Source organism: Cherax quadricarinatus, unplaced genomic scaffold (assembly GCF_038502225.1).
Source record: "Cherax quadricarinatus isolate ZL_2023a unplaced genomic scaffold, ASM3850222v1 Contig12, whole genome shotgun sequence".
Classification (NCBI taxonomy): domain Eukaryota; kingdom Metazoa; phylum Arthropoda; class Malacostraca; order Decapoda; family Parastacidae; genus Cherax; species Cherax quadricarinatus.
In genome coordinates, this window is record NW_027195038.1 from 162,082 (window position 1) to 180,029 (window position 17,948).

Consider the following 17,948-nt stretch of genomic DNA (forward strand, 5'->3'; position numbering starts at 1 on the left):
TCATCGGTAACAGGTCCAGGTTGTTTGGACAGGTTAGATAGAGGTGGGCCGGTCTGAGTCATGCGTACGATCCGAAAATCGACACACTGCATATGAAGCCATTATCATAGTCAAAGCCGCACAGAAGTCATTAGTGTCTAAAGGGTCAGTCGGAACCGCAGTACCAGAGGGTAACGAAACGTTACCCAGAGAAGGCACCAGGTTAGAAGATACGTAGGTCCAAAGAATGGTCTGAAGATGTGCCAGGGTATGTAGAGTGCGCTGCAGGAAAGGGTCCAAGAAGACAGGTCATGGGTCTCCATGATAAGTTTCCCCTGTATTTGATTTATTTAAAAAAAAGGGGGGTGGGGGGATGTGGAAAGTGCTCCGAGGAGGAATGAAAGGGATTGTATATCCACTTCCATGCCCAAGAGGGCTGCCAGTGCAGCCAGCAGTGTAGATACGGCATGAAACCCATGCCCTACCCTACCCTTCATGTCAGTAAACCAGCAATCCAGGATAACTTCACATCCACCAAGCCACCTCAGCGGACAAAAAGAGAGGGCGGCCGAAAACCCACAAAGCATACCTCCTTCAGCCACCACTTCCCAGAACCAACAGGCAGCCTCCAGAGATACACTTGTCACCCGAAGGACATCGTACGCTGCCTCCCAGAACTCAGGAGGGAACATCCTCAGATGATCCAGATTCCATGGCAAACTACACCACCATCCAGGACCTCAATAAAATAGGATGGACAATGACACCCTGTCCCCAACCTAGGAGCAAGAATTTCAGAGGGGAAGACCCCAAAGGCCAAAAGCAGGAAAGGATGGGGAAAGGAGGGAGGAGAAGGATGGGGTATTGAAGGAAAAAACGGGGGTAATTAGGTTCGGTCAGAGGATTTAGTCTGAAAGGTCCAACTCCCAAAACCAAATGCCTCTTCACTGCTTCAAGGACCCCCCCCCCCTTGAAGAGGCCAGCCCTCCAAAAATGGGAAAACAAAATCATACAAGACAATCATCTTTTTATTTTTCCCAACACAGTGTTTAAATACTGTCCTCACTATAAAGTCAAATGCCATAAGTTGTTTGTGCACACTAAAATCTACAAACAATGTTAAAATGTAAAGTTTGATTTTATTACTAAATTTATTAGAGAAATTATTTTATAAACCAGCTCAATTAACTCTAGAAAAAGATTTTAGCCAGATATTGTACACTTTTAAATGGCACTGAACAAAGTTTTTAGTTTTGTGCTGGTTTTGCTATTAAATACAATATATACATTTTGCATGTGGCTTTTCTCATTACCTTCCAATCAAACTATGGAATGTGGCATACAACATCTGTGTTGTAGATAACTGGCTCAGAGAACAGACAAGTTGACATGTGCAATACTTGGGTATCTATTGCGGAAATATTTCGGAACAGTGGGTGAAGTCAATGTGTGGTGAAACATTTCCACAATAAAGATACCCAATTGTTGCACATGTAATTGATCAATACCTGTGTTATATACATGTACCCAATACTGCCACCAGTAACAAATTACAGTGAATGGAAACAATTACAGAAAATTTTCATGACATGTCATTGTAATGTAATATATACTGTATATTTAATAAAATGTCTTGCCAAACATGCAGTGCAAGTCCATTAAGGCAATAATTGCAAAATCCAGCATAAACATTACAACATTTATACATTTCATTTATGTTGTAAAATACTGACAATTTAGGTTGATCCAACATACATCAAGTAGGATTAAACTAAATTATGTTAATTTTAACATAGTTAGACAAGGTTGCAGCTAGTTTTGCTGCAGAATAAAAAATTTGTATACCACGACAAAAATATATACTGTATATCAATGCATAAGAGAATTTTCAAAAGGACGTATTATAAGGTTAACTTAACATGTATTTTATGTAATGCTTTTTAACCAGAGCTGTCAAGCAAGGAAAATTATACAAAAGTATTGTCTTATGGACTGATATATTTACATGAATTAACATGGTAAACAAATTGTGTGTTGCATTAATGCAAACTTTACAGACTTAACCTAGCAAAAATGAATATTGCAAAAAAATAGATACAAGAGAGCTCTTTTTGCACATTCTGGCTACAAAGCACAACAAACACCAACATTTACTATGGTAAATGGAGACAGTTGGTCTCTAGCTGAACCAAGGAAAACATTTCTCACCTGTTTGTAGTGAAGACAAAAATAATACATGTATATATGTAAGTGGTGTTCCAGAAAATAAGAAATTCTTCAAGAAGAAAATATATCCTGTAAACAGGATAAAGAGTGATACTTCATAAAATGGCCAAGAGAACTGATCATATTTAGTTTATTACTGGCAAGACAGAAATAATGAAATGTCACTAAACTGGGAAATATAACTTTGAAAATTATATTAGTACAGTAATATGCTTCCTAAAATGATTTAAGGCTAAGAAGAAAGAAAGAAGGTATACCAGAAATTAACCAAAAATAAGGAATACATAGAAAAGATCATTAAATGTTTAGAAGCTATAAATTAATCAAAGATAAAAGTTTAGCACACTACATGATATAATGTGCAAATATTACATACGGTTGGACGGAGTCCAACTATATTTGATTAATTGCATCTCTAAGTAACTCAAAAACTTACAAACTTCTTCCAAGACAGGTCATTTGGGAGTTTTATCTCGCTCAGGAACCTAACTCCTTTAAAGATGTGTGCAAAGACTATGAAAGCACTCTGGTACTTCTGTTGCAGTGAGTTGGCAATTTCCCACAAAGCCACAGTGACACCCCATAAAAAAAAAAAAAAAAAACACATTCATCATTCATTCCCCAGCTGTCTCTGTCTTTGCTGAGGTTCAGATACCATGACCCAATAATTTATTGAACCACATCACCACATATCCTTCAGACTGCAAGAACCATATTTCCCACCACCAAAATTCAACCATGACTAAGTAGTTTTTCCCGAATCCCTTAATAGATGTTAATGAGCTTGTATTCCAACAGGAAACCAAATTCCAAAAGCTATTTTTCTCTCCTGTGGTCCAAGATCCTCACACATACTAGATACTCAAGTTCTTAGCCTCTTAAAAACCTCCTGTGTCAAACCTTCCTCTGATACTCCCTGGAACACCTTCTATTCACCATAGATTCATATATCCTCCTAATGTATCAGTCTCCAGCTTTCCTGGATAACCAAACAATTTCTGGACTTTGTCCATAATAACTGTCCAGTACTCTGCAGAATCAAGGGACCCAGTCCAATGATTCCAAACTTGATCCGATCATAAAAAAATAAATCTCATAATTCAGAATTTTCAGACAGCTGGGAATAATGCATACACACTTAACCCCTTTTAGTCCATTAAATTGAGGGTTCACTGTACTCTAGTACATTTCCATTTCAGCATCCATTGACAATATTCTTTCCATGAACTGAACACTTCGCTACTTTCTTTTGTCCATCTGTTCTGCAATTCCTTGTCATTCACAAAAATATCTACTTTTGCATCATTTCCACACCATATTCCTTCCTCTATACATCCTATTTTCTAACATCTAAATAACAAAATGACTTCCTCCATACTCCCTTCTTCCTAACACTGCCTTTCTCTCTGATCTCAGAGAGCAACTGACAACTCCCACTTCACACGAGATTCATCATGGTTTACTGCCACAACTCAGCCCAATACACCAGTGCTCATTCTCCACCACTTGTTCTGAATGACTTATGTAAGTGTTGTGTCACAATAATATGTAGCATTTACTTCTTTTAATATGCTCATTAATAAAGACACCAAAGTGATATTACACATCCCTGGAAATTACATATCCTGGAAATTAGTTCTTTCCTACATACCTTAACCTCACTTTCTCCATACAAAAATTTTCACTCCAAAAAATATAGTGCAAAAATGTTAGTCCATACTGGATAAATTTAAGAATGCTGTCAATGTGTGGATTGCAAAATTATTTTTTTTATACATATCAAACTACGATTGGAATGTGACTCTGGAATGGTGTCCACACCAAAAAAAAAAGTAAAAATAGAAAAGTTCAGACATGCAACCAACTGAATTCCAGAACTGACAGGATTGCATTAAAATATCTAACAGTGGATATAAATAATAACCAGATATAATAACTACCACACAATGCTTATAAAAGTATTTGTATAATAGTAAATATTAAATATATCATATATAGAATGGTAAATGATTGGAATTAAAACAGGAATAATACACCAAAAAACCACTGGGACTTGTATAGTTAAGAATTAACATAAAAGATATGACACCAAGAACACAAGCTGTATTCCCTTAACTACAAATAGGTAAATATGTATATATAGTGTAGACAGTATAATTTCTGTGAGCAAGAGCAGTAAACATCTTCCTCTGGTCAACTTAAGCATTATCACTGTGGTAGACCATTAATTAGCAGCTTGGTTATAATCTCTAGCAACAGTACAAGGAATGTCAAGACAAGCTTTGTGCCATTAAGTGTGCCAACTCATTATTTAGAGAATTAAAATAGGTAATACCTACACAGCAAATGGAATGGTGTAAGTGGTACATAAAAACATGTGAATTAGGGTGATCCAAAACTTTTATGTATGGTGATCCATTCTCCACAATGCTGCCCTTGTTCCATGTAAGGTAATTTTATGAGAAAATATGAAGCAAACAGAACAACCTTTACAGGTTGCTATGAGCACAATTATTATAATCAAAACTAAGTGCTAAATTACTATGAGCACAAGATTTTATGCTTAGGGTGGTAAAAAGAAAAAAAAATTTTGTTTTTTTACACAACTCAAAAAAAATTATACCTCAAATGAAAATTAAAATGTTAGTTACAAACTCTTGATGTACATAATATAACAAACAATGTTACACTTGGAGATGAATGGCACAAAGGCCAACAAGTTGTGAAGACAATTGCATAGGATCTATAGTGAGACATTTCAGCCGTCATCAAACTTCTTGAGACTGAAAGTTGTCAACAGGCAAAACATCTCAAACTTCCTCTGTAATTGTGTCTTCTACACCAGTAATTACCTTTATTACCATCAGTCATTATCAGCATGGTGATTATTTAATAATTATGGTAAGGTATATTAAACAAGAAGTACTCTGTGTGTGGGTCTTATAGTTGTGCATCAGAAGGAAGGCAAGTCAGTAGGGCCTTGACGAGTGGAAGGTTACTTCATGTGTAACATTAGGCACAGTTGGTGCAATAAATTATAGTAGTTTCACTTAAAAAATCAGTTTCTGTACTGAAGGTGGGACTTTCATAGTAGTAGCAGTTAGTGAACACATCAGGGCAATGAGATACCAAAAAGTGAAGTCTGCTTGCTCTCTCATAAGACAGTACATTCAAAGAGTTTCCTGTGCAGATATACCATCTCATCATCCTTCATGAACCTGAAACTTTGTGGATGAGGGGGCTTTGCCTTATTCTGCACAATCATTTATCATCATATGGCTGACCACCTGTGTTTTTACAACAGTCAGATCCATTGTCCACTAATGTGACTAGCATAGATAATGCTAGTCTTTGTTTTTCTTCACAACATCAAAAATTTTAAACTGTATGCAGTATGATGAAAACAGTCAAAGGTTTTAATACATGAATGTTTACCCAAGTCTTGAGGGTCATTGGCTTCATTGAACACTTTAGAATGTTGACCATCTTGAAAGTGGCCTCAAGATCAACACCATTTAATGGCTCATGAAGAATCATTGGTGGCTATAAAAGATCTTTGCTGTACTGCTAATGATTGATCAACCTTTGTCATACAGCAGTTTATCATATGTATCTACTTGACACATTATTATCGTATCCTATATTTATTTTATCTCTATCACGTCATTGTTAGCCAGATCAAAAATCTTGGCATATTCCATGAGGTCTGTCTGTCTGTATGTCTGTCTCTCTGTGTCTCTCTCTCATGTAACATATGTTGGCCTCTCTGCCTCCCTCCTCCTCTCTCCATCCCCCCCTCTTTCTCTCTCTCTCTCTTTATAATTTACTCTTCCATAGCCCTGTGAGTGTTTAGTCTCACGAGCCTCACTGTTCCCCAGGTCCTCTCTGAGGCACAAGCACACATCTTCAGTAAATTTACTTCCAAGAGAAGCCTTGCCTTCAAGTCTTCTTCTCCAATAACATTAAACTTAAGCAATTTACTCTCATACTACTTATTTCATATTAAAAAAAATTCCTTTAAGAGATACCACCCAGTCTATTTTTATATGAATACAGGTATTCTGTACTGTTACATGTCAATGAATAAAGCATCTGTTCATTAATCACTCATGTTAGTATAACAGAAACATCACAGTGAAATTAAAGCAAATACAACAGATACTGTATTAGAAACTAAAAGTAGAACCTGTAACACTTGTCAGTTATACAATAGTTTTTATTTTCATTTACTTGCTCTCATTACAAATTTAAATAAGAAAACTGATGTCTTTTAAACAGTCAAATTTAGCTATATACAGTCCTGGTGGATAATGGAACAAAGGCAACACTGAGAGAATTTTTTTTAGTTTAACTTCCCCTTATGAAATGGACTGCCCTAATATAAACAGAAGAATTTTTATAAAGTACATTTTTTTTGTAATAAACCTGCTCTACACCAAAGCTTAGAGTGACAAAAAAAAGTCCTATCATATACCAAAATTTGATTAACCAAAAATGTATAAATACATCAACTTACCAACTATTTCCCATGATGATAAAATATGAAAAAATAAGAGAAACCAGTGTACTTGATTTGATGTTAGCAGTACAGTAGATAGGACAGGCAAGATTATATAAAGCAAGAATAATATGTGAATGGCACTCAAGAATCCTTGAGTGCTGTGGAATGGCTAGAACTCAGCATTTCATTCCTGTAATGACAAATATATATCAAGAGCTACCTTATCAAATAGGCTGCCATGGCACTCTTAAAACCGGTCTGAAGAGCTACACTTCTCTAGTACACTTTCATAAGATGCTTCAGACATGTCTGTAGCCTGAATACATTTGCCAATACCTTCAAGAGCTTCTTTGAGGTAATTAAAGCTGGTTGAGTAAAGCATTTTGGTTTTAATCCTGGCAGTATCTGGGCACCAAGACATCAAAATCAACTTGTTCTTCTTTGTATCTGAGGTTCCTTGGAAAGTGTGCTCATATTCAAAATCATAAACACAATACCGACACTGGTCTGGACCCAGGCTCCTGAGATAGTTTAGGAAGTCCTCGTACTCTGCATCTCTCTCACCATACTGCTCAACATCTATCTCCTTATCATTCTTAATATGAAAAATTAGATACCTATATTTCATTCCAGTTTTAATATCAGCATAAGCCTGCTGAATGCCATCGGCTACTGTCACCCCTGATGCCATGTTGGCTTAGTCAGCCTAAACAACAACAGAATGTAACAGTTACTAGATAATGAAGAGTTTTCTTAAGATGAAGGAACAGCACTCCTGTTAATTTTTTATATCCTGATGGTCTCTAGCTTGCACTACGATAAGCAGCTTCTCATCTCAATCCTTTATCTTCAGTCGTCACAGCTTACACTCACTTCTCTTGCTGACAAGCGTCTTAAACACCACGTACAGTATAACCCTAAAAAGAAAAAAAATAGTTGCAGTAATTTATTACAATGAAGAAAATTTAATAAATAAAATCATAGCTGGAACAATTCACAACTGTCCCATAATTTAGAAAGAAATTTTTATACTTGACTATTACATCACAAATAAGAGAAATAGGTTAAAAACTGGGAAGGTGTACAGGCAGAAGACAGCCTTAACCTTGCAGAATTTTACACAAAAAGAATTAGAATCCGAGGTAATCAATCCCCCAGACTGGAAGCCAGTTTTTAGTACCTTAGTGTACTGACTTACTTCCACTAGTGGGTCCCACCCACCTGTGACGTGACGTCAAATGTTGCACCTCATTTAATGCCAGTGTATAAGAGGGAATCAAATTCAAAATGGGAATTGACACAGTTACTTTTTGCTGATGATACTGTGCTTATGGGAGATTCTAAAGAAAAATTGCAAAGGTTAGTGGATGAGTTTGGGAATGTGTGTAAAGGTAGAAAGTTGAAAGTGAACACAGAAAAGAGTAAGGTGATGAGGGTGTCAAATTATTTAGATAAAGAAAAATTGGATATCAAATTGGGGAGGAGGAGTATGGAAGAAGTGAATGTTTTCAGATACTTGGGAGTTGACGTGTCGGCGGATGGATTTATGAAGGATGAGGTTAATCATAGAATTGATGAGGGAAAAAAGGTGAGTGGTGCGTTGAGGTATATGTGGAGTCAAAAAACGTTATCTATGGAGGCAAAGAAGGGAATGTATGAAAGTATATTAGTACCAACACTCTTATATGGATGTGAAGCTTGGGAGGCAAATGCAGCAGCGAGGAGACGGTTGGAGGCAGTGGAGATGTCCTGTTTAAGGGCAATGTGTGGTGTAAATATTATGCAGAAAATTTGGAGTGTGGAAATTATGAAAAGGTGTGGAGTTAATAAAAGTATTAGTCAGAGGGCAGAAGAGGGGTTGTTGAGGTGGTTTGGTCATTTAGAGAGAATGGATCAAAGTAGAATGACGTGGAAAGCATATAAATCTATAGGGGAAGGAAGGCGGGGTAGGGGTCGTCCTCGAAAGGGTTCGAGAGAGGGGGTAAAGGAGGTTTTGTGGGCAAGGGGCTTGGACTTCCAGCAAGCGTGCGTGAGCGTGTTAGATAGGAGTGAATGGAGACGAATGGTACTTGGGACCTGACGATCTGTTGGAGTGTGAGCAGGGTAATATTTAGTGAAGGGATTCAGGGAAACCAGTTATTTTCATATAGTCGGACTTGAGTCCTGGAAATGGGAAGTACAATGCCTGCACTTTAAAGGAGGGGTTTGGGATATTGGCAGTTTGGAGGGATATGTTGTGTATCTTTATATGTGTATGCTTCTAAACTGTTGTATTCTGAGCACCTCTGCAAAAACAGGGATAATGTGCGAGTGTGGTGAAAGTGTTGAATGATAATGAAAGTATTTTCTTTTTGGGGATTTTCTTTCTTTTTTGAGTCACCCTGCCTCGGTGGGAGATGGCCGACTTGAAAAAAAAAAAAAAAGTATAAGAGGCCATCTTCCTGCTATACTTTGGTTTCATCAAGACTAAGGTACTGAAGAGCAGCTTCCATGCTGAGGGAACAATTTCCTCATTTTCTACTATTCTTTGTATTAAACTGATAAAGCCAATGACTGATGAAACATCTTCAAATAAAAATACCCAGGTGTTGCATGTGTAATTATTCATCTCTTTGGTATTGGATACCAATATTTTTAAGGATTATGTATACAAGCATATTCAATAAGAATGAAGTCTTTATAGACTTCATTCTTAGACAGTTTTAGCAGAGGACCAGCTCATGGGATGGCTACCAGTGGTACAGCCATCACAAGACCAGCTCATGGGATGGCTACCAGTGGTACAGCCATCACAAGACCAGCTCATGGGATGGCTACCAGTGGTACAGCCATCACAAGACCAGCTCATGGGGGATGGCTCACAAGCCCAGCTCATGGGATGGCTACCAGTGGTACAGCCATCACAAGACCAGCTCATGGGATGGCTACCAGTGGTACAGCCATCACAAGACCAGCTCATGGGATGGCTACCAGTGGTACAGCCATCACAAGACCAGCTCATGGGATGGCTACCAGTGGTACAGCCATCACAAGACCAGCTCATGGGATGGCTACCAGTGGTACAGCCATCACAAGACCAGCTCATGGGATGGCTACCAGTGGTACAGCCATCACAAGACCAGCTCATGGGATGGCTACCAGTGGTACAGCCATCACAAGACCAGCTCATGGGATGGCTACCAGTGGTACAGCCATCACAAGACCAGCTCATGGGATGGCTACCAGTGGTACAGCCATCACAAGACCAGCTCATGGGATGGCTACCAGTGGTACAGCCATCACAAGACCAGCTCATGGGATGGCTACCAGTGGTACAGCCATCACAAGACCAGCTCATGGGATGGCTACCAGTGGTACAGCCATCACAAGACCAGCTCATGGGATGGCTACCAGTGGTACAGCCATCACAAGACCAGCTCATGGGATGGCTACCAGTGGTACAGCCATCACAAGACCAGCTCATGGGATGGCTACCAGTGGTACAGCCATCACAAGACCAGCTCATGGGATGGCTACCAGTGGTACAGCCATCACAAGACCAGCTCATGGGATGGCTACCAGTGGTACAGCCATCACAAGACCAGCTCATGGGATGGCTACCAGTGGTACAGCCATCACAAGACCAGCTCATGGGATGGCTACCAGTGGTACAGCCATCACAAGACCAGCTCATGGGATGGCTACCAGTGGTACAGCCATCACAAGACCAGCTCATGGGATGGCTACCAGTGGTACAGCCATCACAAGACCAGCTCATGGGATGGCTACCAGTGGTACAGCCATCACAAGACCAGCTCATGGGATGGCTACCAGTGGTACAGCCATCACAAGACCAGCTCATGGGCTACCAGTGGTACAGCCATCACAAGACCAGCTCATGGGATGGCTACCAGTGGTACAGCCATCACAAGACCAGCTCATGGGATGGCTACCAGTGGTACAGCCATCACAAGACCAGCTCATGGGATGGCTACCAGTGGTACAGCCATCACAAGACCAGCTCATGGGATGGCTACCAGTGGTACAGCCATCACAAGACCAGCTCATGGGATGGCTACCAGTGGTACAGCCATCACAAGACCAGCTCATGGGATGGCTACCAGTGGTACAGCCATCACAAGACCAGCTCATGGGATGGCTACCAGTGGTACAGCCATCACAAGACCAGCTCATGGGATGGCTACCAGTGGTACAGCCATCACAAGACCAGCTCATGGGATGGCTACCAGTGGTACAGCCATCACAAGACCAGCTCATGGGATGGCTACCAGTGGTACAGCCATCACAAGACCAGCTCATGGGATGGCTACCAGTGGTACAGCCATCACAAGACCAGCTCATGGGATGGCTACCAGTGGTACAGCCATCACAAGACCAGCTCATGGGATGGCTACCAGTGGTACAGCCATCACAAGACCAGCTCATGGGATGGCTACCAGTGGTACAGCCATCACAAGACCAGCTCATGGGATGGCTACCAGTGGTACAGCCATCACAAGACCAGCTCATGGGATGGCTACCAGTGGTACAGCCATCACAAGACCAGCTCATGGGATGGCTACCAGTGGTACAGCCATCACAAGACCAGCTCATGGGATGGCTACCAGTGGTACAGCCATCACAAGACCAGCTCATGGGATGGCTACCAGTGGTACAGCCATCACAAGACCAGCTCATGGGATGGCTACCAGTGGTACAGCCATCACAAGACCAGCTCATGGGATGGCTACCAGTGGTACAGCCATCACAAGACCAGCTCATGGGATGGCTACCAGTGGTACAGCCATCACAAGACCAGCTCATGGGATGGCTACCAGTGGTACAGCCATCACAAGACCAGCTCATGGGATGGCTACCAGTGGTACAGCCATCACAAGACCAGCTCATGGGATGGCTACCAGTGGTACAGCCATCACAAGACCAGCTCATGGGATGGCTACCAGTGGTACAGCCATCACAAGACCAGCTCATGGGATGGCTACCAGTGGTACAGCCATCACAAGACCAGCTCATGGGATGGCTACCAGTGGTACAGCCATCACAAGACCAGCTCATGGGATGGCTACCAGTGGTACAGCCATCACAAGACCAGCTCATGGGATGGCTACCAGTGGTACAGCCATCACAAGACCAGCTCATGGGATGGCTACCAGTGGTACAGCCATCACAAGACCAGCTCATGGGATGGCTACCAGTGGTACAGCCATCACAAGACCAGCTCATGGGATGGCTACCAGTGGTACAGCCATCACAAGACCAGCTCATGGGATGGCTACCAGTGGTACAGCCATCACAAGACCAGCTCATGGGATGGCTACCAGTGGTACAGCCATCACAAGACCAGCTCATGGGATGGCTACCAGTGGTACAGCCATCACAAGACCAGCTCATGGGATGGCTACCAGTGGTACAGCCATCACAAGACCAGCTCATGGGATGGCTACCAGTGGTACAGCCATCACAAGACCAGCTCATGGGATGGCTACCAGTGGTACAGCCATCACAAGACCAGCTCATGGGATGGCTACCAGTGGTACAGCCATCACAAGACCAGCTCATGGGATGGCTACCAGTGGTACAGCCATCACAAGACCAGCTCATGGGATGGCTACCAGTGGTACAGCCATCACAAGACCAGCTCATGGGATGGCTACCAGTGGTACAGCCATCACAAGACCAGCTCATGGGATGGCTACCAGTGGTACAGCCATCACAAGACCAGCTCATGGGATGGCTACCAGTGGTACAGCCATCACAAGACCAGCTCATGGGATGGCTACCAGTGGATACAGTACAGCCATCACAAGACCAGCTCATGGGATGGCTACCAGTGGTACAGCCATCACAAGACCAGCTCATGGGATGGCTACCAGTGGTACAGCCATCACAAGACCAGCTCATGGGATGGCTACCAGTGGTACAGCCATCACAAGACCAGCTTATGGGATGGCCACCAGTGGTACAGCCATCACAAGACCAGCTTATGGGATGGCCACCAGTGGTACAGCCATCACAAGACCAGCTTATGGGATGGCCACCAGTGGTACAGCCATCACAAGACCAGCTTATGGGATGGCTACCAGTGGTACAGCCATCACAAGACCAGCTTATGGGATGGCTACCAGTGGTACAGCCATCACAAGACCAGCTTATGGGATGGCTACCAGTGGTACAGCCATCACAAGACCAGCTTATGGGATGGCTACCAGTGGTACAGCCATCACAAGACCAGCTTATGGGATGGCTACCAGTGGTACAGCCATCACAAGACCAGTTTATGGGATGGCTACCAGTGGTACAGCCATCACAAGACCAGCTTATGGGATGGCTACCAGTGGTACAGCCATCACAAGACCAGCTTATGGGATGGCTACCAGTGGTACAGCCATCACAAGACCAGCTTATGGGATGGCTACCAGTGGTACAGCCATCACAAGAGCAGCTTATGGGATGGCTACCAGTGGTAAAGCCATCACAACATGGATGAGCATGCACTTGCTGAGATAACTGCCCAATTTCCAATTGAAAACTTTTACTTTTGTACCAGCAAAATTTGAGATCTTCCAGCAATATGCTGAAGTCTTGAACCACTGATGATCACATTGTACTTCTCAATGGATTTATTCCAAAATTCCTCCCATAGCTTTCACTCCATTCTGTTGTCACTGTGCAGATTGGGAACCAGGTCAGGTATTTTCCACACACATACCAGGTAGTTTAGTGGAGTATGCAAGTTTTAGCATTAGGCTGCCCAACATGCTTTGCATATTAAGTGGCTTTCTGTTTATCATGCAATTTTATCAAATGTTTTTTGTGTTAAATGTATCAGACTTGTAACCATAATAAAGTTCTCAGTCATTGTAACTTCTATGTATGCTTCTTAGACAAAGATTGATTTTGAAGTATTGTATACTTTTATTGTGCTTGGGTAAATTTCAATTGCTTAACATGTTCATCTGCCTAAATGCATTACTTTTATCCTCACACGGTGAGACATTGTGGAAGAGTAAAGTCACTTGGAGACAGGTAAAAATTCCCCTCCCCAACAGGGATCATAGGGAGACTGCAGAGGTGTGTATCAAGTGTGACTGTGACTTGCCAAGGGCAAAGTCAACAGAGCAATATCTACTTCAAGTGGACAAAACTAAACTCAACAACCTGAAGATCAACAAACTTCCTCTGAAGACACTGTTACTGTTGAATAATGCACCAGGACATGATCCAGAACTTGCCTAATCTCTGGAGGCAGAATTTAACTAAGTTTAGAAGACTAAGTTTAACATCTTAGGTTGTGCTTATAGTGAATTCCTGAAATGAAGTTTCCACTCAGTGCCTCAATGTAGCCGGAAGAACTTGTGGCCTTCAGTCATTTATGACTCAAAGATCTGAGGCTGAGGAGGATGTAAACCAGGAGATTGCCAATTCTGGCGAGGCAATGGGGTTGGAGGTTGATGAGTATGTGGAGGAACCACAGACACAAGTTGACAACAAAGAAGCTCAAGGAATAAGGGAAGATGAATAAGAAGGAGAGGTAAAATGCTAAGTTCTCCAAGGCACTGTCCTGGCACCTCTGCTGTTTCTCTTCCTCATAGCAGACAAACACCCATATCACAGTTTTTAATAATTTGCAGATTACACTAAAATAAGCATTAATGTCAATTTGGTAGAAGACACTGAAAAATTATGGGAAGATATAAACAGTATTTTCTAGTGGGTAGTGGACAATAACATGACATTCAATGGTGATAAGTTCCAGCTGCTTAGGTAGGGAAAGAATGAAGAACTCAAAAGGAACACTGTATACAAAACTTAAGAGGATCACCAAATAGAACGAAAGGAACACGTGATAGACTTGGGAATAATTATGTCAGCCGATATTTCTTTCAATGAACACAAGAGGACAAAGGTCACAATAGCAATGAGGATGACAGGGTGGGCAATGAGAACTTTCAAAACAAGGAAATAATGCCAGTGGTGACACTTTACAAATTGCTAGTGCTCCCTCATTTGGAATATTGTTCAGTGTTGACAGCCTCATTCAGGGCAGGAGAAATATCAGAGCTGGAACAAAAAGATCACTTACAGCCCACACAGAGCCAGTAAAGCATTTAAATTACTGGGAATGCCTTTAAGTCTTAAATATGTACTCACTGGAGCGAATGAGAGAAACATGATAATATATACAGTGGTACCCAGAGTTTCGTACATAATTCGTTCCAGAAGGCTGTTCAAGTGCTGTTATCAAACGAATTTGTTCCCACATGGAAAAATGTAAATTAGATTAGTCCATTTCAGACCCCCAAAAATGCACTTACAAAAGTACTTACAATAATACACTTACATAACTGTTCGAGTTGGGAGCTGTACAAAACTCAGGGTACCACTGTACTTGGAAGGTACTCTAAGGCCTGGTCCCAAATCTGGACACTGCCATAACAACATACTGGAGTGAGAGATATGGGAGGAAGTGCAAAATAAACCCAGTGAAAAGCAGGGGTGTGATGGGCACAATATGGGAACACTATATCAACACTCATGGCCCCAGATTATTCAACATCTTACCAGAAGATATCAAACACTGCTGAACAAGTGTAGAAAACTTTGAGAGGAAACTGGACAAGCATCTTCACCAGGTGCCAGATCAACCAGGCTGTGATGGATATGTGGGGAGGTAAGCCACCAGCAGCAACAGCCTCATTAACCAGGCTAGCAGGTATATCAAAGGTATATAATAACTGGCAGCGGCAGCAACGGTATCCTACCAGCTCTTCTTTCTCAAAAAAACATCGCCCATCAAAACTTGTGATGGCCTAAGTGAAAGTTCAACTACATGAACCCACGTAGACCACAACATGACCCAAGAATACTAAGAATGTAACCCAAATCTTGACAAAATTAGAAGATCTAAGGAAGACAGCCCTGCTAACCCAAACACTGCCTCCGCTGCCAGACAACCACTTAACCCAAGCTCCGAGAAAACAAGCCTTCTCCTCCATTGCTACACAGTATCTACTTCAGTGATACTATGAAAGGATATCGCAGAAGAAACAACACCAGTAATAAAAGAATAACAGCAAGGACCCTAGAACTCAACTTGTCTACCCAGCAGGACGCCAGTGTATCATCAACCCCCCTCACCGCCGCCACCCAGGGAACAACAACAACAACAACAAACATGGCTGACTCCCCCTCCAACTCCACTCCCTTCAAAGGATTCATCCATGATAACTCAGGTATGATTATTCCTGACAATATCAAGGACTACATCGTTGCTCTAGAAAATGAAATCAAAGATATCAAAGCAGCACTCGAGCGACGAGATTCCAAGATAACCAACCTCGAGAATAAGATCCAAAACCTTGAAGAGAAGATTACATCGGGAAGTGTTGACACAGAAAATACTCTAAAAGCAGCTATAGCCAGTCACACTGAGCAAATAACAACAATAAATATGAAGGTTGAAGAAGCAATCAAGGACTGGAATCAGAACATGCACACTCGACTAAATGAATACCTTGATTTCCAAGACGACAAAACTGAACAAGATAAGTTGTCTGATGCAGTTATAATAAACAGTCCACACATTCCTAGTGACATAACACAAGCACAGTGCAAAGAAACTGCTGTCAGGATAATACAGAACCACGTACAAGTCATCGTGCAAAACAATGAAATCAAAGAAACACGTTTGCTAGGAAAACCAGGAAGTAAACACAGTATAATGATCAGACTTCATTCATACGATAAAAGAAAGGACCTAATTAAATCAGCAATTACAATGAAAAATGGAGTGTACATAAATGAGTGTCTAACAAAAAAACGTCAAAACCTTCTGTTCAGGCTGAGAAAACTTAACAGGAAAATAAAATACATCAGAGTTTCACGCGAGATGGGAAAATACTAGTAAGGAAAACATCAACAGGACAACAATATACCATCTCAAACGAACATGATTTCTCTACCTTCCTATATCACTCTCTTATTTACCCCTATCTCACCTATGGAATTTGTGCATGGGGCTCAACAACAAGTAACCATCTCAGACCACTAATTACCAAACAAAAGGCTGCAGTTAGAATGATAACAAATTCTCACTATAGGCAGCACACTCCACCAATATTCAATACACTAAACCTATTCACCATACAAAACATTCATACTTATTACTGCACCTATTACATACATAGAACACTTAACTCTGATATTAACCCTCCCCTCAAACATCTCCTTGCCAACCTCAACAGAACACATGACCATAACACAAGGCACAGATCACTCTTTGATGTTCCTCGTGTCCATCTCACACTATGCAAAAACTCAATGCACATAAAAGGCCCTAAAATCTGGAACTCATTACCTGTAAATATAAAAGAAACACTACCTGTTTATAAATTCAAGTCTCTTCTCAAAGATCACTTACTCACCCAAAACCAAATAAATACTGAATAACTGAACCTTATAAATTGTATATCTTAAATGTTTCTCACAATTATATCACATAAATGTTAAACCTAAAACCCAATCTAACTTTATTATTTTTTAAATACACTACCTAACAGAATACTCCATTCTACTGAATGTACAACAATGCATACAACCATATGACCTGTCTTTGTAATACTCACTTGTGCTTTATAGTAATCTGTTTACATTAAAGTTTTATCACCGATGTCATCATTGCTTAGTTCATCTTAAGTTAATTTTAAGCCAGCCCGTAATGCTATGCATAGTATAAGTGGCTTTGGCATACTGCTCTTTTCTGTATTTTTTGTACCTCTGTATGTGTGCACAAATTTTTAAATAAATAAATAAATAAATAAAAAAGCTGACATTTCTGTAACAGATTAGATAAGTGCCCTTAATACATATATACGTGTGGTGCATATAGTGTACGTTACTATTATATTGTACATTATTATTTTTATTATTTTTCATCACTAGCTAATGCCAACTACCTCCAATACTCTATAATTCTTTCTTACTGCTATTAATTGCTCATAATTTTAAATTACAAGTCAAATCTTACTCCAAATTAATAATATTCATTTTTTCTTACCTGTCCATTTAATTTTGTTTATCACTACTTGTTTTTTAGTCACTTTACATTGTGTATGCAATTAGTGTATATTCCAATTACTTTTTTGCAAGTACCAAAACTATCTTTTGCTAGCTAGTACCAACTACCTCATTTTTTTTTACTTTTATTGTGCAATAAACTGCTCAATTTATCTAATATTACAAA

General features: G+C 40.7%; 1 protein-coding gene across 2 annotated transcripts in view; it reads right to left on the reverse strand.

Annotated features, from left to right (window-relative positions):
• Nucleotides 1-993: 993 nt before the first annotated feature.
• LOC128685840 (cofilin/actin-depolymerizing factor homolog) overlaps nucleotides 994-17,948 on the reverse strand; it is a 31,479-nt gene continuing 14,524 nt past the window's right edge. For both annotated transcript variants that reach the window (XM_070079740.1, XM_070079741.1), the window contains exon 2: nucleotides 994-7,623. In XM_070079740.1, the coding sequence (XP_069935841.1) occupies nucleotides 6,954-7,397 (444 nt within the window). In that variant the 5' untranslated portion in view covers nucleotides 7,398-7,623 and the 3' untranslated portion in view covers nucleotides 994-6,953. The remainder of the gene's footprint in view (nucleotides 7,624-17,948) is intronic.